At 40.5% G+C, this 22,683-nt stretch overlaps 1 protein-coding gene across 1 annotated transcript in view; it reads left to right on the top strand.

The window, feature by feature from the left end:
* The first annotated feature begins 1,036 nt into the window (after positions 1–1,036).
* The window catches only part of AIG1 (androgen induced 1), a 115,937-nt gene continuing 94,290 nt past the window's right edge, over positions 1,037–22,683 (top strand). The window contains exon 1 of the mRNA XM_065732896.1: positions 1,037–1,283. Coding sequence (XP_065588968.1) covers positions 1,143–1,283 — 141 coding nt within the window. The 5' untranslated portion in view covers positions 1,037–1,142. The remainder of the gene's footprint in view (positions 1,284–22,683) is intronic.

Here is a 22,683-nt window from a genome sequence, read left to right as displayed (position 1 = left end):
TTTTACTCATGATGCAATGAATACTAGTAGAGAACACACTGCACAGTCATTCTTTCTGTCTTCCAGCAGTATAACTATGACAAAGCACCTTATTGTTCTAGTATCTTTCAGAGATGGCATTTATAGAAGTCAGTTGTCTGTCCAAGCACAGGCATCACTGCAGGTGTTCTTTCTCTTTACAACTACTCTTCCACATGGTGGAACAATTCAGTGCAATTCCCCTGCAATCAAGCACTGAAATTCTCTCCTTTTCAGGGTGTACCAGTGCAAACACAAGACCCCCTTGGTTACTGGTACCACTAAGGTTGTCTTGGAGACCAAGCCTCAACTGACAGAATCATAGAACCATTAAGGTTGGAAAGACCTCTAAGACCATCCAAGCTCAACCATCAGCCCTTCCCTACTGACCACATCCCTGTGCCACATCCACACGGTTCTTGAGCACCTCTGACTCCACCACCTCCCTTGGCAACCTGTGCCCAAGACTCACTGCTCTTTCTGAGAAGAATTTCTTCCTAATACCCAACCTGAAGCTGCCATTCAACCACTTACACAAAGACTGGCATGTTGATCCCTCGCACCACAACTCTGCTCACCCCTCCAGCTGCCAAGAGCCCTGTTCTATTGTTTCATCTTCTCCTGGACGAAAGCTAAAGATTCGGCCTCGGGGCATCCTCAGACCCAGCACGGCGCTCCGAGCCTGCCCCGGTAGCTTTCTGCCTTCTCCTCGAGCAGGAAGCGAGGGCCAGAACCGAGGCCACAAACACTCACCGAGAGCTCACCTCCAGCAGCACCGCTCCCAGGCCACGACCTCCCCGGTGCAGTGCCCGGGTCAAGCCGGCACCCCTCCCCGCCCGGCCTCCGTGCCCCGCACCTCCACCGCCCCTCGGGAGCAGCGCGGTCCCGTCCCGCCCGGCCGGGCACGGAGCTCGGGAGCGCGCCCACGCCGCCGCCGCCGCCGCCACCACCCGGCCCGGCCCCAGCGGGCGCCCGCAGCCGCCGCTCCGCGCTCCGCCCCGGCCCGGCGCTGGGAGGCCGTTCCGCCCGAACCGTCCCGCGGACAGCCGGGCACGGCGGCACTCACGGAAGTGCATCGTGCTGGCCGTGAGCCCGCAGCCGAGGCAGCCCCTGCGGAGTGCAACATGGCGCTGGTGCCCTGCCAGGTGCTGCGCGCCGCCATCCTCCTGTCCTATTGCTCCATCCTGTGCAATTACAAGGCCATTGACATGCCCGCGCATCAGACCTATGGAGGCAGCTGGAAATTTCTGACCTTCATAGACCTGGTAAGTGCCACCGCGGCCCTGCCTCCTCCTCGGGCTGCCCGCGCGGAGCGGCCCGGCCCGGTGGTGACCTTACGGCGGGGACGTGCTGCGGCAGCCTGGCACAGACACGGGTGAAGCCGAGGGGCTGCCCCGCGAGGAAGGTGCGCCTGGAGGTGCTGCTGGGGGCTTTGGCCTTTGTGGCGGCCGGCAGCACGGCTGCGGGTCCCCGTGTTCGGCTCCTAGGCGCCGTCGGGAGAGCACATCACGCTCCCTTCGGCCGCTCCCCGGCAGGTGCGTGAGTGACAGTGACACAGCGCTGGCCCCACTCCGCTCGGCCTGCGTCCTGAATATACTGTGCTATGTACATAGGCGCTATGGAATGACAGGCGTTTCGTTGCTCATAAGGATCCGGGCCGCGCACGCACGGCAAACGGCAGCGGGAGCCGCGCAGGCTGCTCGGAGGCTATCTTTGCCCCCAGTGTCCACGCCTGTGTGGCCTCCTAACAGTGTTGCTGTAGTGGAAGTGGGAGGAGCGGGGGCGGGGGAAGGACCGGGATGGGAGGAGACACTCCGTCTAGGCTCAAAAGCAGGATGGCTGCCTGTGCTTAGGACCTCTGTCAAACCGTGTTCTCTGTGTTCCGTAGCTGCAGAACAGTCTCGCGACAGCCTCCAGTAGAACAAAACCTCGCTTAGAACTTCATTCTAGAGTCATAGGTGTTGCTGCTACTGTGTTAGCACTTGTGTGCTTCACATCCTGTCTGTAGGCTGAGCTGGTGAGTTTGGTATCCGAAGTGAAACAGCAGGTGGAAGGTGCAATTCTGTGCATCAGGGATAAGCTCAGGGTTCTTGAGGTCTGTATTTCATTTGGAGAGAAGCAACTACCATGTTTTCTATCTAGCCAGGATAATTTCTGTTTTGGGTGTGAAGCATTGGCCGAATTCTTGGGATCCACAGCCCTAAGCGGTGCTTTTGCTGCTGTTTTAAAAGGGTGTCCTAAGCCTTAGATTTTGATTTTTATTTTTTCCTGGAAGGCAAACTAATGTCTAAATTTGGCTTTTTTTTTTTTTTTAAATCCTTTTGGGCTGCTGAACAGCACTGTCAGTGTTATCAGTTGATAGAAATTAACATCAGGCCCCCGGCAAGTTAGGGTGGACTGTTGTCTTTGTTGACTGTTGAGTTGAGCATGAACCAAATAAAGCTTAAAGCTTTGGTTTGAATCTCCTATTCTTTCTAGTTCTGACAGTTGCTTGAGGATTAAGTGTACTAGGGCTGTCATATTGTGAAAATAATATTAGACAGTACGTGATATTTGTTATTTCTGCAAAATAGTGGCAAGTTTGTGTGGACTTTTCTGTCAAAGCATACACATGGTTCAGGCTACTTCTGATGTGTCCTAAAAGGTCAAGGTGAATGTGTGGTGCATTATGAAATGTCTAGAACAGTTATCTACTATGACTAGTCATTTCTACTCTTTTTTTTATCCCTTAGCTAATAGTTGTCATGTGTTTCTTACAGTTTCCAAGTCTTACAGGTGAGAAAAGCTTACGAGTTCCTTACTGCCCTTACTTCTTCCAAATAAGACGGCAGCAGAGAGACTTGAAGACACAAAGTACTGTTTGATTCCTGAGGAGGATACCAGGAGGAGTGGTTGGAGGATGCAAGGCACACTTTCAAAATCCTTTGTGTTGGCTAGATCTTGAAAAGCTCTTCCCTAAGTTTTGGTTTCCTCAACCATGTGCAGTGTTCTTGCGTCAGTCATATTTGAAGGCTGTCTAGACAAAATATTAGCCATGCCAGAGTCTTGGCACGCATGTTCTTGCTACAGATTGTACCTCTGCAAGCAGATTTCATACTTAATGTCACAGAAACACGTAGAAATTCTTTCTATTTTGAGAAACAGTTGACACTTTTTGAGAAACGTGAGTTTTTCAACAGTATCTGAAAAATGTTACGGATTTTTTTTCACTTGTCCATTTGTAATGGGATGTTCCACTCCAGTCTCAGCACCAGGAGAATCTCAGAGATTTACGTAGCTGGCTTTGCAGAGGTTCTGTGTGAAATGATTTACAGTTATTTGCACATAATATGCTTCTTAAATTATGAAAAACTAGTAGTTTGGACTCAAAGACACAAGGTAAAATACTCTAAATGTGCATTAAACTGAACAGCACTCATACTGTTTATAGAAGACAAGCATTAAGAGGAAATTGTCTGATGCAAAGCTAAAATCTGTCTCTTTCCATCCATAATATTTTGGATGTTCATACATAAATACTATTTTCTTGGATGCTGGAGTGAAGAATGTATTGAAAGTATGTGTTTTGTGAGTACACCAGTGATGCTGCTGTCTTTTACTACTAGTTACCATTCCTCCACCTTAGACTTCCCTGGTGTGTGAGGGTGGTGGATGCTTACCTTGCTTATTTAAAAAAAAAAAAAAAAAAGTCAGGATTTTTACTTAGTGCCAGTGGATCCCAAAACTTCTAAAAAGAGACCAGAATCCCATTTGTCATTTATAGAACAGGACACAGGTGTGAAGAGTTAAAAGAACTGCTGCCCAGAGATCAGTTAGTGGGCCCAGCAGATTAAATTATGGAAGTGAACATTCAGACTGCTTCTAAACTACATGTTGCTTTCATTTCGCCTTGCTGTGCAAACCAAGGTCCTAAGTTGGTTCCTGTGAACTAATCTAGCCAAGAACTGGATTCAGGTGGGATATTCCAAGACAGCTGTCTAAAATCCCTCATATAGCTGTCTTTGTTAGACTCAGGCTCAATGTTTGATGCCTCATCAGAAGATTGCTTCACTGCTCTCTGCATTGTTATCCATAAGTTTGTCACTGAGCCTCATAATGGAAGTTGAGGTGAAAAAGATGCCAGTCCAGACTGATTTTTTGTAACAACTTTATCAGCTTATTAAATCTTGCAGGATTTTTCCCTACTTCCTTCATCTCTACAAGTGCTTGAAGTAGCTAAATTAAAGTTAACTGTGTCATTCTGCTTGCGCTGCAGTGACACACCTGAGTTTATAAATACACATTAGTTGAGTGGTCCTTTGTGTCAACTTTTCTAAAATGTCAGTATTCTTACTGTAGCAAGGATTTAGCTTTGTTACTCTTGGTTCTTTTGTTTTTGTCATGAGAAGAAACAAAAAATAAACAGGTTTTCTATTCTGAGTGAAATGGAGCCTTTGGGTACCAAAAGAAGACTGCTTACTTTTACCTTTTGTGATTGAGTTTGTGTCATAATTAGCAGAAAACTAGCTTAGAGTTAACGTAACTACATATCTCTTTATTAATAAGGAGTTCCTGGTCTAAATAACTTCTAATTTTTATTGTGCAATTTCTGTGGAAACTTTATTCCTGTAACAAGTGGAAATAAACCAAGATATTGTATGTCCATAGGCTTACATTAACAAAATCCTGTGTGGTTATTTTTAGTCATGTGGGCCCTTGGACAGGCTGCACCATGATAGTTAGAGAGACAAAAGGCAAGAGGAGATTTTTGGAAACAGGCTCGAGTGTTGTGTTATGATTATGATTAATGTCCCTGTTTTGAATAACAGAACATTAACATGGGCATTCATACCTCTTGATCCAGGGCAGCCAGAGCTGGATAGAAATTCATTTTGCTTGTGTCTGGTCATATATAGTTATTCTTCCTTTGAAAGAAGTGGTAAGATGTCTAGGTATTTTATACTTGGCCTGGTAGATTGAGTTCTGCAAAACAACAGGTATAAGCTTTGCTATTGGTGCATTTTTTCGGTGGTACACGTTGCATTTTTACATAGTAACTGTAGTTTCATTAAGTCATCAGAACTCAGTCTGTTTCTTGCCTTTGGAAAATTTTAGAAGGTCATGGTGTCACCAGTAGCACTAGAAACTAAAATTTCCAGATTCAATATTTACCCTTTACTTCTTAGTGCATTAGTTATTAAATATGTGAGGTAAAGTTATTAGATAAAATAGATAACTGCTTAACAAAGCATGGCTAAAAGTACAGATGATTTGTGCCCCCTCTGAATATAGTCATGTTAATAGGAAATTAGATGACCTGTAAACGTCAGCAGCCAGAAGATTCAGAAGTCCGTCTTTACCCTATGTAAAAATCAAAAGTCAGCTTGACTGCAAACAGGTTGGAAGCCATTGCCCAGTGTAAAATTGGGCGATTTTGTATTAGCAATAGTGGTATTGTTTACCTTATGAAATCACAGTGCCTTAGTGTTAGTAGTACATTATTGTAACACTTACACCCTTACCACTAAAGTTGATAAAATATAGATTTATGGGTTTGTACTTCTCTGGTGCTGAACTTGGAAGTCTTGATTGTAGATGGCCTGAAATCACTTCTGAAATGGAATCTCACAGTTTAGGTAAGGTAAGGTTGATTGGTCAGCCTCCAGGTAATGGTACTTGAGGTAAAGCAGAGTATAGAAAGTAACACTGGTTCTTCTGCCATATGCTATCCATATAATAATATACTTCACACATTTCTTGCTGTTGTCATATATACTCAGTGTGGTATTATCCTGCATGTATTCACCACATCTGTCAGAGATTGTATGTTCCCCCTGATTTATTGCTGCAAACTCTTAGTTTCTGTCATGTGCTTCTTGAGCTGCTACAATTTCTAGTTGATGTCTGGAGATCAAAAGGCAGTTGTGTTCCTAACTGTGTGGCTGGGTTCTGTTGTATGTTGAGCAAGTTTCTTCACTGACTGTATGGGTTAAACTTGCTGCAACACAGAGGGCAGAAGCAAAAATATGTTCCACAGTCTATGGAATATCATTATATGGCTCTTCCAGGATTTCCTTTACTGAAATGAATTTCACCTTCTGCTCTTCTCTTTCATCATATGTAAAGTAACCCAGATAGTCACCCACCTTTGTCCAGTGTTTCATGGCTTCTGCATGAAATGATTACAGAAATGTAAAATACTGTTATGTATTACTCCCAGAGGTAATTCATACCGTGTCTAACTATCTCAATGTTTTTACTATGGTGCAGAATATTTATCGATTCACAGGGGAAGAAACTATAGAATTGGTTTTTGAGAAAGAACCAGGTGAGACTTCTTAATGGTCCTCAATGCGTTTGAGAGAAAAGACAATGATATGCATAAAGGAACCTTTTAATAAGTGTGTGTTTTAAAGCCTTATTTTTCCCTCTCAGGCTGTAAACAAATCAGAGAAACAGTGATGTGTTGTGAGTGCCTTTAATGTAGTAATAAAAATGTAGTAAGATCACCTTTTTTTATTCATAGACCATGTTTCCTATTTGCTCTTGGTAGCACTATTATAAATCAAGTGAAATTGGAGCAGTGTATCAAAGAGCTCAGTTTTCACATTACATTAGTATGTCTTCATTTTACAATTGGATGAAAGTATGTTTGACATCCAGTTAGGGAATTCTTCAGAAAGTTATGTGTGTCTTGAAATATTTATGTTGGCAGCAGGATTGGCAGGGGAAGGGAGAAGAGTGGAAGAGAGGACAAATTGGGATCACTTACTATGGTGATAGATTTAACTAATGACAGTAATGTTATTTTATGACTTGCAGTATGTAAGTTATAGGTAACAGTGCTATGTTATAAAACAGTGAAAGGTGTATGGTTTTGCCAGAGCAGTTCTAATGATGACAGCTTCAAGCAGTTGGTTTAGTATATTTTCTGTTTCCCTTTGAAAAAATCCTATATACATGGCATACAGCTGAAAGTTTTTCTTTATATAAGTATTTTAAAGAATAATTTTAAACAATATCAATATCGTGTATCTCAGGGAATTCATATGCTGGAGGCTAAGTTGGGATTCTGAGTTGAACTAATCTCTTCTGAGAGCAAATCTATAATAAAATATTTACATCATATATGCATTTTTGACATTATGTTAATGTAATTATACTACTGAGGTCAGTGAAGTCTATACAAGAAATAAATTTGAGACGTGACTTTAAGTTGTCCTGGAGACCAACATAACCTATAAAAATGGTTTAACTAATATAGAAAATAGCAAACTTTAAGTTTTGAGTTAGAAATATTTTAAATAAAATCAAATTCTGTCTGAATCTTTGTGCTTAGTTCTGCCTGAAGTTGGACAAAGAATTGCATGTTAGAAGTCCAGGCAGATAGTTGCTTGTTTTGTCCTTAGGCTGCAGAAAATATATGAAATTGGTCTCTGTATCTACAAATAGGGAAATGCTCTCAGAGTAAAAATCTTATATTGTTGGTGTGATGGAAAGATCTAATGTGTCAGTATGCCACCATGCAACAAAGCAGTATAAAGTTGTTTGCATATTTGAACAAAGTAAAATGACAATATAGTAAAATCAAGTTGAAAAAATAGGCAATTCTGCAATGTATGAAGGATGACATCATGTAAATTTATTACAAGAGATTGCCAAGTGTGCGAGCAAAGCAATAAAATAGAAATATCACAGATTTCTTTCATTATGTGCAGTAATTTCAGTGCTTCAACTTTCCATGTTTAATAATTGGAGTTGTCAGTGCCTGTCTATCCTAACTTGATATTTAGAAAACATTTTTCTAATTGTGCTAATTTAATATAAAATCTGCTGTTGGGAGGAGTTCAGCACATGCAGAGGATCCATGTCATTTGGAGTTCTAACTGCTAGTGCCATTTACAGTCAGTAAATACGAAAAATTCCAATGCCAGTGACAAGCTTGTATTCTTTCTGCAAAGTGGAAGAGTGAAAGAAATATTGCTGTGTAACAAGTTCACGTGATACTAGACATGAGGATGGAAAGCTTTCTTAATTCTTATGAAAGCTTTTTCAACTTTTGCCTTATTTACCCGTGTTTATTTCAATAACTGCATCTTCCCTATATGGTCTTTTCAAAGGCTTTGAATTTGTTATTACTCTTCCTTAGCCTTACATCTTTTGTTATATTCTTGCTATGTAAGATGCAACATTTTTTCAACTCAGTATAGTGAAATTTTCTGCAACTGAAAAAGGCCCATTCAGTTTTAGTGGATGGAAAAGTTAATGGCAGCCTGAAAGAGAAAAGGAAAAAATAAAAGGAAGTGGAAGTGAAACGTGCAGCCATTTCAGAGAGGCATAAACTAATGTAAAATAAAATAGCTAAAAACATTTTGATATGACTTAAAAACAAGTCCCTCTCCCACTATAGACTGGAGTTATGCAGTTTGAGAATTTCCATCAGCAGCTTACAAGTTATCTCAGGGTATTTTACACTCTCTTGGCATACACTTGGCATTGTTTGTTGTTCTTGCTTTTTCCAACACACTGCAAAATTTAAGAATGCTATTGGCTGGGAACAGGTCAAACACAAGTGAAGTGCTGAGGGAAAATCAAAACCTGATTGTCATTTGTATGAATGCTCCTTCTTTCTGGCAGCTTCGATAAGTCCATGCTATTTTCCCTCTCAGGTTTGAAACATCTGAATGCCTCACGCTCTGAACATCTTGTCTTGCCACTGTCTTTCCAAGCGTCTCGTTTATAGTAGGATTTTCCAAACAAATACTTACCAGAAGTTGCAATTATATCATAATTTCCACTTAGATCTGCATGCAATTGACATAGCTCAGGTATATTTGCTGCAGGTGTCTGTCAGGTTGGTTGTTTTGGGGTGTTTTAGGACTGCTTGCAGGGTAGCTTAAAACAAAACTAGTACTACTGGTTTTTTACTAGCTGCATTAGGTGTCCTGATAAAGTAGAACAGAATGTACCGGAGAGCAGAATGTCAGATCCCTTGCTAATTCCTCTCTAGCTTGTCTAATGAAGCAAAGCACAAGGGGTGGTGTGTTTTTCAATGAATTAGTTAAAGTGAAACAGTTTAAGAGGGCTGAAACTTACTTTCAGAAGAGATGCTAGACACTTCAGACTGAGTTGGTTGGGTAAAGACTTAGCAAGGAATTTTACTCTATTAAGAAGCCCTTGGCTTATTCTTGGTTTTGAGCAGTGCTGTCTGTATCTCTATGTATTTTTAAAACCTAGTTCTTTCTGCTATATTTGCATATATTTTTTTCAGGTCTCTTGAAGCCTTCTGGCTCTGGCAGCACATAAGTAACAAACTGTTGTTTATTATTTTTGTTAGTATTATTAGAATTCAAGTAGTTGTGGGTGTTCCACATGAAGAGCGCAGGTGGCATATGCCTCTAAATGTACTTGTTTCAGATGCAAGAGGAAGAAGAAGAAGCAGCTTTTAATGCTACTCTATAAATTGATAAAATGTGTAAATGTAAAATGAGTGCTTTCTCTGTGAGATGCTCAACAAGCTTGTGTCTGAAGTGATGGAAGCATTCATCCAGCTGAGGCTTGCATCTCTGTGTGATCCTAAGACACTGCAGTAGGACCATTGTCTTTCGAGAAGATGCTTATTTTTAGACCCAACTGACAGTGTGGGCTCATCTTTGTGAAGGCTGCAAGTAGGAAAAGTGGAAGGGAAAAGGAAGATAACAACACTGTTCTGGGGTGAACAGGCAGGAATGCACAAGCATCTGACAAGCCTAGTGCTGCGACAAACTGGTATCTAGGTACTTGATTGCCTATATGAGGATAAAACGAGGGAAGAGAAAGTGTAGAGATGCGAAGTGGCTGGTGTTTGTCAGCAAAATCAGCATGCATCAGCTCCTTCAGACTTCATGCCTTGTCCTTGCCCGGTTCCTTCTTCCCACACACCCATACCCACCCGTGCACACAGCCCCCTCACTGGCAGCACAGTTCCACTTCCCTGTGCAGAACTTGTTGGGCTTAGCACTGTTCTGCACAGCGGAAAGTGCCTGCAAAGCTTTGCCCTTAGCCAGAAACCATATGCACTGACAGATGCAGAGGTCCCCATCTGCTGTTCACTTAAGCTTACAAATTGACACTCCATGCTCTGACAACTTTTGCGACCTTAGTTTACTTGTTCTAGTCTGTGTTCAAAGAGCTGAGAATCTGCATGTGCACTAGACACAATTAGCTGCATTCCTGTACATCCCAGGAGGTGAGTCCTAAGACTGTGTGTGTCATTAAGGAAACTGTGTGGAACCAAGGTACAGTGCTGTACTTGTGAACTTGGATGTTCAGGAGACTGAAAGGAACTCTGGGTATTTGATGACAGATATACACTGGTGTGTATGTTTAACATAATTGTTATTTACTCATGTGGTACATAATATGAAAATATTGTGTTTGTAAAACCTACCTTGTGGTCTGCTGTGTCCATGTGCTGTGCACATCTAAGAGTAAACTGTTATTACTGAACTCAGTGTAGATGACCAGTTGATGAACCGTCAATAGAATGGCTTGAGTGGTTTGAGGCACCTGATACTGATGAGATTTTGAGTGTCAAAAAACTCTAGTAACAAGGTAGAGCAGACAGCTTTCAGCTTTTTTTACCAGGATTTAGTAGCTCAGTGGGTAGGGATGGTGACAGGAGGGTGGTTGGACTAGATGATCTTGTAGGTCCTTTCCAACCTAATGTATCTATGAATCTATGAATCTACCAGGGCTAGAAAGGAATATTTCTGTATTTATTAAGAAGCTAATGAGCATTTCTAATTCCAACATATGACTATAGAAGATTAGTATTCAAATCTCCTTGATCCAATGCCAGTATAATTTCAGAAGTTAAACACCTCTAAATTTCCAGAGATAATATTCAATGCTATTAACTCATATGGCATTTAAGCTAGGTTTTGTTTTCTTTTTCCTGTGGTTTGAGGCAAGAGCTAATGAAACAATGTTGCCAAATTAATTAAAAGCTGTCTTTTACCCATGAAATATGAAATTGTGTTAAAATCATGAGTTGTATTTTATCCAGACCTATTTTAGAAAAGGTTAGAGGGACCTCTTGGTACTTTGGGGATTTGAGCCATTGGAGTCTGAGCTTCTTGATTTCAAAATTCAATTAACAACATACAAACAAAATGTGAATATATTTGAGAGTGTACAAGAGATGATTTTGTTCATCCACTGCTAGCTTTGTGTTCTCTCTTCCTCCTCTTCTATTTGTGTCTCTTGTCGCCCAGTCAGGCCCCTCAGTTTCATGTTGCTGTTGAATATCACTGTATTTTCTGCTCTTTTTTTTTTCCTTATAGGAAGGAACAGCCCTTTCCCCATTCCTTCTGTTCTCTTCTTACATACCTACCACAACATCACTGGTCTTTCAGTTTTGTATTCTACTTCCAGCTGCACACCCAGTCCTCTTCCAGCAGCCTGTGTTTCCATGTTTAGTGCTTTTGTTCTTATTCCCACAGTACTCGTTATACTCTTTTCCCCCATTCACACACACCATCTTTTTCCCCTCTGCATTCACTGTCTTATGCTGTCCTTTGCATTATCACCTTGTCCATTCCAAATACCTGACCTACTCAGTGTCATTCTCGTGTCCTTTTAAAGCACTCTGTATAGACCCATAACAATGAAGGATCAGTCATCTTTTGCCAGAAAACCTTGATTTCAGTCTAGTGGAAGCCTTAAAGAAATCACATTTGGAATCATATAGTTACATTGGAATTGTAGCTTTGCTTTTTGTTTTTGAACATGTTTTTAAGCATCCTTGTTACAGGAAAAAACATCCATAAGTGTTAAGCATAATGGATCAAGAGCCTAATGTTCATTATGGTGTTAAAATTTTGTCACTTCTTGGTAGTCTGCCATGCAAGCTTTTATGATAAATCCCAATTCAGAAACAGATCTTTGATAAAAATTAATGTTTCAGTTGAATAATCAAAATGATACAGGGAATTGGCAATCATTATGTATTCCAGAATTTTACTTTTTTTTTTTTCTTTCCAGTTTATATATTTTAAATGAACTGTTGAAATTCTTTTAATTGTATTTTATATTTCTGTATAAGTAAACTCATGTTATAATGGTAATTATGAGATTTGAAATCTGCTGCATTCAGTGAGATGAACAAAAATATTTTGAAACATTGCTTAGCTTATCAGCCATTACTGTTGTTAATAGAGAAAACTTTTTTTTCTCTGTGTGAACATATACAAGTACTTATTCTTTGTTTATTTGGGTGCACTGGAAGGGCATACAGACATACCTGTTGTCATTTAGAATATAGATGTGGGGAAAGAAGGAAATCTGCATTCCACAGTGTTACCATATCATTCAAACCTACTTGGAAGAATACTGCTTCTTGTAAGGGGGCTGCTGAACCAGGCAGTCTGATAGAGATGAGCCTGCCATAGCTCCATGCCCTCCAGCCAGTCTGTTCAGTAGCAAGGTCAAATATGTATCCATTAGAGACACAAAAGCTCACATATGTGATAAATATGTATATGCATGCATGACCTGCCCCTGAGATTAACACCAACACTCAGCACTTGGTTCATATGTAAGCACCAACAGCCTGATGTTGTGTCCGTTTCCTGTTGATCAGGATAAAGGTCCACTGGTGGAAAATATATCCAGAGATAATAGTGTGAATGCCTGCAGTGACTGACTGTGTTCATTCACTGACCTAGTGGCTGGCCTGGCTGCTAAGGGTCCCCAGCAGCTGCTACCTGTGCATGCTGTGCCTCAGGCTGGCAGCCCAACTGTACACACAGTACACACAGGTTCACACTGCAGATTTCCTAGGAGCTGAAATGAGATGTTCTTGTCTCCAGGTCCCTCATACACAGACACATATGCACAAATGGGTGTCTCTGTTAACCCCTAGATCCCACAGCCTCTCCATTAGTGAGTGGGCTTGGAGTCACTTTGCAGACCCCCTCCTCACGCTGTTATCCAACTGAGAGTCACAGTTGCTTCAGTACTTGTCTCCCAACCCTATTCCCTACTCTCCCTCCAATCTGGCTTGGTGTTCACAAAGGGTCGTGCACTGGCCCTCACATAACTTCTCACTCTCTCCAGCTGCTTATACCACAAAGGCATGAGCCCCTGTGTCCGGGGGCCTGACCCTGATTCCTTACACTGGTTTCCCTATGCACCTTTGTGTGTATGAATATGCACCTAACATGAATATGTGTTATGAATATCACATAATATAGCGATTCTCAGGAGCGTGACATTTCCCTGGAAAATGCATGAATGTCTGAAACAATGCCTGCTAATGCATTGCGTGTTTGAATTTATCAACAGCGTGGTTACTTATGACAGATTTGGTTTCTTATGCAGTGCCCGGTAAAGTCCATAGGGAATTTAGTATAAAGTCTTGAAAGTATATAATCAGGTCTCTAAAGTCTATGTTAACAAAAATAAAATTCTGACTAGAGTAAGTGATTTAGATTCAAGAATGCCTTTCAAGATACGTCAGCCAAATAGTCAAGTGATGGCTGGAACAAGGAGCCCCAGAGGGTCTGTAGCCTGCCTGGCTGGCCTCTTTCCTGTGACTAGCACGGGGATGGGCTGCAGACTGAGAGCATCATTGTGATAGGAGCAGTTTTGTCTTGATGCCACTCATTGCTGGGAGTCTTTTGCCCCACCACAGGGCATGCCATTGGAACCAATGGTCATGACAGCCTGGTGAAAAAATGTCACAAACCATCTGATCTTGTAATAGGTACTTTGGCATTACTTCTGGCGGCTAATGAGAGAAGGTATTATCTCTGTTTTATCCACATTTCTTCTCCTTAGTTTGTCTGGGAGGTGATGCTCAGCATCTACACCCTGCTGCATTGTTAGAAATGGAAGTCTTCTGCGCCTTGCAAGATGAGATTGATGTATTGAAGGGCCTTGGTTTTTTTTTGTTTTTTTTTTAAGACTCTTCTTCCTTGATTATAAACTTCAAAAATGTGAGTTTACATGGGAAAAAGTCAGTCTCACAATTCCTCATGAAAAAAGAGCTTTAGAAAATGTATTTCAAACTCCTGGTATCGGTGTAGTTGGTCTGATCAAGTGAAAACAAAAAAGAATGTTTTCAAGATATTTGGTAAAAATTATACTACAATCAAATAGCATTTATGGTGAGAAATTATTATTCTGTAATATTTTGCCATCTGTATTCACTGAGAACTGTTTATTCTCTTTCTTTGTTTGTGTATTAGATTAATCCTGATTACAGGGAGTTAGTAAATATTTTGAAGAAGTAATGAAACAATGTGGTGGAAACAGAGTCAACTTTTGACCAGTCTTTCCCTCTGAGACCTGATATTTTGCCTATTTTGGGTCTTTGACTCAAGTAATGTGACTAAATAGGATTTGACAGAAAAAGAAGAGCAGCAATGGAGATTCAGCTGTGAAGGAGATGTTTGCATAGTGTACCCATATACACAACACCAAAAGTGTTTTTTTCATAGGCTGGGTTGCGGTCCAGACATCTTAGAGCCCTAGTTCTGAACCACCCCAGTGTCTGCACCCTTCAGACCTCTGGCCTTGAGTGTATGTTTTCTGCAAGGGTCTTGTGACAGAGAAGATGCGTCTTTGCTACTCAGAATTCCTTAGAGTAAACTGATCTTTTAAAAGGACTGTTTTAAGCCAGGTAGATGGAGATTCAGCATTATGAATCAGACCTGGAACAGCCCCATCTTTTATTAATATAATGTCTCCTGATTTACTGCAGGAAGCCACTGAAATGATTAAGTGTACCAGTAGTCTGCATAAAATGCCTGGGTGACCTCCAAAGCACTATAAGAAATATCAAAGAAAAATTTTTAAACCTGAATGCTCAAGTTATAGCAATGAAAGCCATGTCTTAGCCTGTTGGAAATGCTGTTAAAATAAGGAACCAGAGTGGCTGCAGAGTGACAGAAGAGCTAGGCCACAGCACTTCTGTGGCACCTATAATGAGCAAATGTGCTGCACAGAAAACATTTTTCTGTTGGAGTTTGTTTTGCAATGTTCTTTAGTGATATTCCAAAAAGAAAGCATGGGTAAATAATATAAACAGGTGAAGAGTGCCAATTCCAAAGAGCCAGTCTTGTCCATTCACTTTATATGCATTTATTTCCGTATGAAGTCTTTGTTTCTTCGTGGTCAAAGAAGCTATGCACATGTAGATGGAGGTATTTTAGTTTCTCTTTAGGACAAAGATAATGAACTCTGCTACAAAGTGTATTGCTGAGAAGAGAATTGCTTTGTGGTGCCATTTTACATCTCAAAGCACTTCGGAAGTGCTAGCTAAGCTTCACAATGTCTCTCTGCAGAGAGGCATTAAATTGGCTGGATATATAGTCATTAAAATCCTTGTGGTGTTATCTTAGTTGTATAATCTGAATTTTAAAATGTTGCCAATATCACGTGGTTCAGGAGGTGCTCTGTGGTGATTACTTCTTCTGGTCTTTGGGGTTTTTTGCAGGATGGGTTGGGGCTGTGTTTACAACGGGCTGTTCAGGCAGCACTGTCCAGATAATGACACCTCACCTCTGGTCAGCCCTGTCACACGGGTTGACTCACTGCTGTTCCCACTGATGACATATGGGAAGTGTGGGGGGATTCTTGTGGGACAAGATGAGTGCCATTAGGTATGAGTGAAGGACTGCACTTTTCTTACAGGCAGCCACTACCTGTTGGCAGAGCAGGAGCAACCTGACATTGCTCTGATTCCTGTTTTGGCCCCAGGTTTTCTGCTGTCACGAGTTAAGACTCCCACCTTGACCTTCTCCCTCCTCAGTGTTGCTGCAGGTGCAGTCCTCAACTTGCTGCAGAGCAAGAGATGGGAGAGGCAGAGTGCTTGTTTTCTATGGTGGAGCTAGGGTAGTATATTTGGCAGTATAGGAAGGAGTGTGCTCTGGCCAGGATGCTGAAGAGGAAGAATGGAAGAGAGACAAGTATTTAAATGGCATAATGAAGGCACAGAGTAGGTGTTTACTGCAGAGAGCATCACGGATAGCTGCAGCACAGAGCTGACCTTCATGAGAGGAGGAGGCCCCAGGCCTGAGAACTGTCCTCTGCATATGCCAAGTTCAGGGCATTCTCAACGTTGGCAGCAGCCACTGGGGTCATTGCCATATTTCTGGGCAGAAAGAGGTATGCATTCACTGTGTGTCACGTGCAGCATAAATTGAGAAATTCTGGGTGATGTTGAATCTGCTGTGTATAGACTGTGAGGTTAATCCCTGTGTGAGCAGTAGATGTTTATTCAGAAGCATCAGACATTCAGCAGCCTGGACAACATCACGAATCCTCACGTTCTGCCTGGAGACAACTTCTAGCTGGAAAGGGGGAAAAATGAATGCACAGCAGGTCTAACCAAGGTGGTTAGCATGAAGGTTTACATGGGGGCTTCCGCCCACCTGACCTACTTTGTGGAGCACCAGCAGCAGCTTCTTTTCTGAAGTAAACAGCGTGATACCGTCCATGCCTGTTTGAGTAGGACGTGTATTTCTTTTGGCTGGAAGAGAGGAAGGTACAGTTGTCAAGCCCAGATGGAGGCTTTGAAATATGCATGATCGTGGCAGCTGTGTGTGGGAAGACTGACTTGAAGTGTGTTGAGGAGGAGGAGGCTTGTTTACTGTGTTACTGTCTTCATGTAGCTGCAGAACTGAATGGAGGGAGAAATGAGGAATGCGTTTCATGACCGTGGTTTATTGTTTTACTTGTGCTGGACAAGTTTTTCTCGAATATTATTATTCGTTATTTGTTTAAAAAATTGTAAAGGGTCAGGGAGTTGCAGTGGAAGAGATTGCAAAAAATGTGTTGTTAATATTTCTTCTGTCCCCAAGCGTCACTAATAATAGTTCTGTTTTCCTATACCAGGCCCTTGCATGTGAAAGTTTCTTCTTGAAAGCAGGACTGAGACTGTTGTATGCAGTCTGCAGAGGAACGTATATTTCTGGTTGCCTTTTCGATTTTGTACGTGCCCATTTTAATCAGTGTATTTTGTAGTTTGCAGCTATGTAATGCTCGAGCCCCTGCACGATATGCATTTGTGTGCAGGGGCCCTGCTGCACTGCTGCCACAGCTCCATGGCAGTGCCACTGCTATGTAGGCCAAGGGGCCATGCCATGCAGCTTACCAGCTGTCTTGGGGGAAGTGGAGAGCAGTCATGGGCAGGTCAGGGAGGCCTCCCAGCCATGTGCTGCCTACACAGTCTGCCAGTTGATTCTCAGGTGTCTGTGTTCATGCAGGAGAGCAGGGCTGGGCTAGGTGCACTCCTCTCCCTGCTCATGAACACAGCTACCACAGGTGGCTGCAGCAGTACAGCCTCAGAGGGATTGCAGGGGTGGGGACCCTGCTTTCACAGCTGACAAGGGGATCACCCTATTTGAAGAAAGTGGCAATGCCAGCCATAGCCCAAAGGTTTTGAGACATTTGAAGACAGAATGCTTCTAACTGTTCTTGCGATTATATAAGAAAGAAAGGAGGACAAAGGTCCAATAAAAAGTTGGACACTTCAGCTGGCATGCTGAAGTGGAACATGCATCAAGTTAATTCACAAATTCTTTGGGGTTTAATTTTTTTAGATTTATGTTTTCTGTTTACAGTTTTTGATCATCTCATTAATTAACACCTTTCTTTGGGGACAGTAAGGATTTATGGCTTACTCTTTTTCTTACAAGGATTTTTTCCAAGTGTATTTTATAATGAGTACATTTTTTGCATTCCCATCCCAGAGCATGAAATTAATCTTTTCTGAATAATTTCCAAGTATCTCCTTCAGCTATGTGGCCTAAGAAGGTCTTTGACTTAATTAAAATACATCAGTCTAAAAAGGAAGATGCAAAACCATATACTAGAATATACTATAATATCTAAAAGGATCAAGTGAACCCTAGTAACAAGTTTTAGAGTCACAGGGCAAGGTTTGGTGTCGTTTGCTTTGCTCTGCTGTAGAGCATTGGCTTATACTGTGTCCCCAGCATTGAAGACTGCCTTGACACCAGGATAAGGTCATATATCTGCTTCCAAACATGACTGTAGTTAAGCATAGTAGATAGCTTCCAGATACTCTTAATTTTGAGCATAGCTGCTATTTTAACATCTAAACAGATGACAGCAGCTTTCAAATTTTTATCATTTGAAAATCTATATCCTAAATGATTTATCCGATTTGAGCTTTAAACTTAATCAGACCCAGTTCCACGATAAAAACTTTTCCTTCACTCTTTTCTGGCAGATCTGTAAACCAAGCATGCTTCAGACCTTTTCCACTCAACAAGTTAATCAGTATATTTTCTAAGAACCTCGGCAGCAAAAGGAAGTAATATCAATATTTGTACTTAACGTGACTTGTCCACAGCTTTAGTTTATCTTGCCTCAACCATGACACAGGTCAACAATGTCAAGAGCCAAAGTTGGTTGTCATCAAATGCTTCATATGACCATTTCTCCCTGTGCTGAAGAGCAGGAAATTGCATAAATATCTAAAAGCCAGTTTTTTTTAAGTCATAAAAGTCATTTAAAAGTCATCAGTTCACTTTGAATTAATCAAAGTATAGAACCATCAAAAAGGGAAATTTACAAGTGTTTGTTTCCGTATTGGACAAACACATCATCTTTACAACACTTCAAACAGAAGATGTTGCTGCAAATGGAGTGTGAAAAAATTATCTGCCTAATTAGTAGTAAACAATCATGGCAGCAAAATAATTTTAGGTGTTTATATTCTTAATTAATTGTAGTCCAAATTTTCTTCTGACAGTTTCACTTTAAAAATTATGCTAGCTTTATTGTTCATTTCTCTTCCAAATAAATAGAGAATTTAGCTTTGTTAGTGCATTCTTCATCCCATTTTCATGCCTCTGGATTGCACTCATGTTGTCATTCACATCTTAGTAAAATGAATGCACATTGTTATGATTTGGTGTTGCTAGTGTCTTATCTTAATTTAGTATGTAGATGTAGGTAAGTCTGAACATTCAAGGGAGTAGAACATTAGACTGAGGTGGATGAAGGCTCTTTCTCACATGAAGCAGATGCCAGTTAAAAATACGTGTTTAATCTTTTAAATAGACAAACTGAAACATGAAGCAGACTCTTAGATTTATAGTACAACCTTTGCAGTTGTTGCCAGGGTCTGTAACTGTGCTCTGTTGCCTCCTAAAAATTATTTTTTTCTGTGATAGACTTACCAGGTTGGCATATCTACATCAGCAGGAGGAAAAAGCAAATGGTGTTTATTTAAAGATACCTTTAAAGGAGGCAGGTATTCAAATCTTGAAAAATCTCTGTCAATTGTCTTCTATCAAGGTCAAAGGGATTATTCTATTAGTCTAATGCAGTCAGGAGTTTTGATTGTCTTCTTGTTTCAGAATCTCCTGTGTTGTCATGTCTCATCAAAGGGCAAATTGTAAACTGTGTGCTCAGTTTATCTGTAAAATGTGACAATAAAATTAGCTACTGTTGCTTCACCGGAAAATGTCATCAAGTATAACAGACGGTAATTTTCCAGTGCTTTGTACCTTGTATTATGACGTGTAGCAGGTTTCATTTTCAGTTTCTTTTGAAGTCTAAGCTGTAAATGTTAAAAGGATCTGTCCTTTGCTGTAATACTTACCATCTGTAAATTTGTTTCACAGTCTCTTCCAACAAACCAGAAATACAAAACTGTATATCTGTCCTAAATATATTTTAATCTTAATTTGTAGGATATGGAACTGGAATGCACATATTTTATCAAATATTCTGAACATTATTTTAAAAATAAGAACAGCAAACTAAATTTCACATGACAGGACATATTAGACTTGGTTATGGACCTTCAGAGTGACTTATTTGAAAATGCCTCATATAGACTTTGCATATTCATTTAATACTAACAAATATGATTAGAAAAATTGGAAAATTTCCAAAGCTTTGCTGCAATTAAAGTTAGGCACCCAGTGGCATCAGTGGAGTAGGTAGCTTGAGAAAGACTGCATGTTTGTGAAATCCCACTCAAACTGTGCTACAGAGCTGAAGAGAGGAGGAAATGTAACAGAAAATATATTGAGAATGTGCGTAAATGTTGTTTTGAAGTACCATGTGCGTTAGGATGTGTGGGTCATGATTTTTAATCAGGGAAGGGGTAGTAGCACAGTCCCTCCCACTGCAGTCTTCATGTTCTTGTTCTCTCTTCTAGTTGAATGTGTGTTGATTTCAGCTGTTACCACTGACAAAACAAACTGCTTGACTACACACTCTCATACATGTCCCTTTCTTGCTTCTTGTATTTTCATTGACAAATGACTCCACAAAGTGAAAAGAAAGCATTTCTGTCCTAGTTTGTTAGCATCTTGTCTGGGCTGTACACAAATGCCAAGAGTATATGGAAATTCAAGTCCTTAGAACATTTCCCCAGGTTGATAAGCCCTTTCTTGATATGCCATTGTCTGTTGGAAAAGCTAGCTGTAGGACTTTAATATGGTTTTCCACGAAAATACGAGTGCTCTATTTCACCTGCAAGTTGTCTTACAGATAATTAAGTGAAAAATTTCTTATAGATATTTAAGTGACTTTTCTTAATCATAAAATGTTTAACCTTGGTTAAAGTTGAATGGTATCAGTTTGTTGCTGGCATCAGAGCTTAGAAAGATCCGGAATCACATACAGAGATGAAAACCTCAGCAAAGAATGTATAGCATCACCTTAATGTGAACCAGAAGTTGGACATAGGATATAAGAATTCCTTATAAGACTGGAAAACAGTGGAGTGTAAAATTACATGTAAAAGACAAAACGATTAGTTTCAATGTCTTTTGGTTTCATAGAGATAGAAGCTGATTTTGGGCAGTCACCAGAGAGGTGAGAGATCAACGTGTAATTATATTTGAAAAATGAAATGGTAGCTTTAAAAGGCAGTACTGGTATGTAACTGTGAACAGTCAGATAACATACTGACCTGTTCGACAGCAAATGGCAGTGGAGCAGCCAACTACTTGTCTTTGCTCTAAGTGTCAGTGACAGAAACATGCAGAAACATGCAAAATAGCTTGTCTTTAATCTGATGGGTGAATTGAGCCTAGCTAGTCTTTGCTGTCATCGTAGTTACAGAATGATCTCTGGTTTTGCTATTATTTTTTCTGTATAAATATACAAAGTGATAGTCAGATGCTACCTGGTACACATTAGTAGTAATCCATTATACAAATTTTAGCTGAAATCCTCAGTTGATGCGAGTCCCCTGATTTTTTCCCCCCAAATGGAGTATTATATACCATTCTTCACCAGCAGGCAGACACTTGAACAAGAACCAAGTACCATTGCTGCAGTGTCTGCACCAGTGTCCTTGTGAGGTTTAAACCAGTAATGAATAGTACAGAAACTTCAGAATTGCTGAAGATGTCATGGTTAGATACAGTCATTCAAGGCATACCTCTGTGTTTTTCTAACAGAGAAGAAACTTCACAATCCTTGATGTCATTAAAGATTCCCTGATGAGCATCTTGATTTGATGAAGTTATAGAATCATTCATGTTGGAAGGGAACCCAGGTTATCTAGTCCAACCCCTTTTTCAGGCCATATTTGACACTGGCCTGGGTTTCTTAAGGTGTTGTCAAGCTGGATGTTGACTAACAGGTTGGAAACCTCCATTCTTTAATATATTAATGCTCCTACAATTGCACATCCATCTCCTTCTATTGCATTTTAGAACTTCTCAATCATGTTACCTGTTAAAAATATCAGTGTCAACAATCCTATTTCCTGATCGGGTGATAATGTGGAATTCATGTTCATGATCTGTTATCTGTCCTGATGGTATATCCTTTTATTCATTTGTGTGCATGTATAACACATCAAAGCTTCTCAGTAGTTCTTGCAATATCTATCTAGTGTTTGTGCAACTGAGGATTTGAAGAGAGAGCGAAGATGATGCTTAAGCACCACAGCTAGATTTGGCTGCCTTTTTATTTCATTTTATTTTTTAAGGTAGTCTTCTCTGCATATACAGAGATTAGTTTAGTTTAGTTCAATAACTAATTCATTTGCACAAAATAAAGAAAAAAATTGTTTTTCTTTAACTGAGAGTTAAAAGGTAGGAAAGCTGATTTTCCTTCTTGTCATCTGCAAGTAATAATGAGGTGTGGGAAAGTAAGATCTGCTAATTCTGAAATATTTTAGGTCATGATGAAAAGAGACAATAAGTCTGAGTTTTATTTACTATAGAAAACATTTCATTTGTTATGTCAAATTTAAACACACAGGGTGTTGTTATAAGCTTTTCTTTGCACGTGCAACATATTTGATTTCATTTATTAGGCCAATACCATTCAAAATTCAGCTTGGATCAGTTTTCATGTATTCCGGTTTCCATCCAGGTTCAGCCTGTCACCAGTCATGTTAGTATCTATTAGAAATAAAATAAATGCATGGCTTTATTTGCCATTTTCTAGAGTAATAAAAACAAGGAATATGGCAAAAATATGCTTTGATTTCTTTAGAGGGAAGTGTTTCCCATTCTGTTACTTGGCTTTGGCCTTTACAAGTCTGAAATGCTACAGAGTCCTTTTTTGTGTCTGTGATTGACTAGGAGATTGCACAGAGTGTTTTGGGTTTTTTTCTGTAATGCCTTAGTGGCAACAATGCCTCATGCCTTATTCCTCTGCAGTGCTCTTCAGCAGGGGATTTATCCAGGGAATTGG

This window comes from Cyrtonyx montezumae, unplaced genomic scaffold (genome assembly GCF_038088225.1).
Source record: "Cyrtonyx montezumae isolate F1298 unplaced genomic scaffold, pur_monq_1.0 scaffold_0, whole genome shotgun sequence".
Classification (NCBI taxonomy): domain Eukaryota; kingdom Metazoa; phylum Chordata; class Aves; order Galliformes; family Odontophoridae; genus Cyrtonyx; species Cyrtonyx montezumae.
Note: the sequence above shows the minus strand (reverse complement) of the source record. Positions and strands in the feature narration are given on the sequence as shown.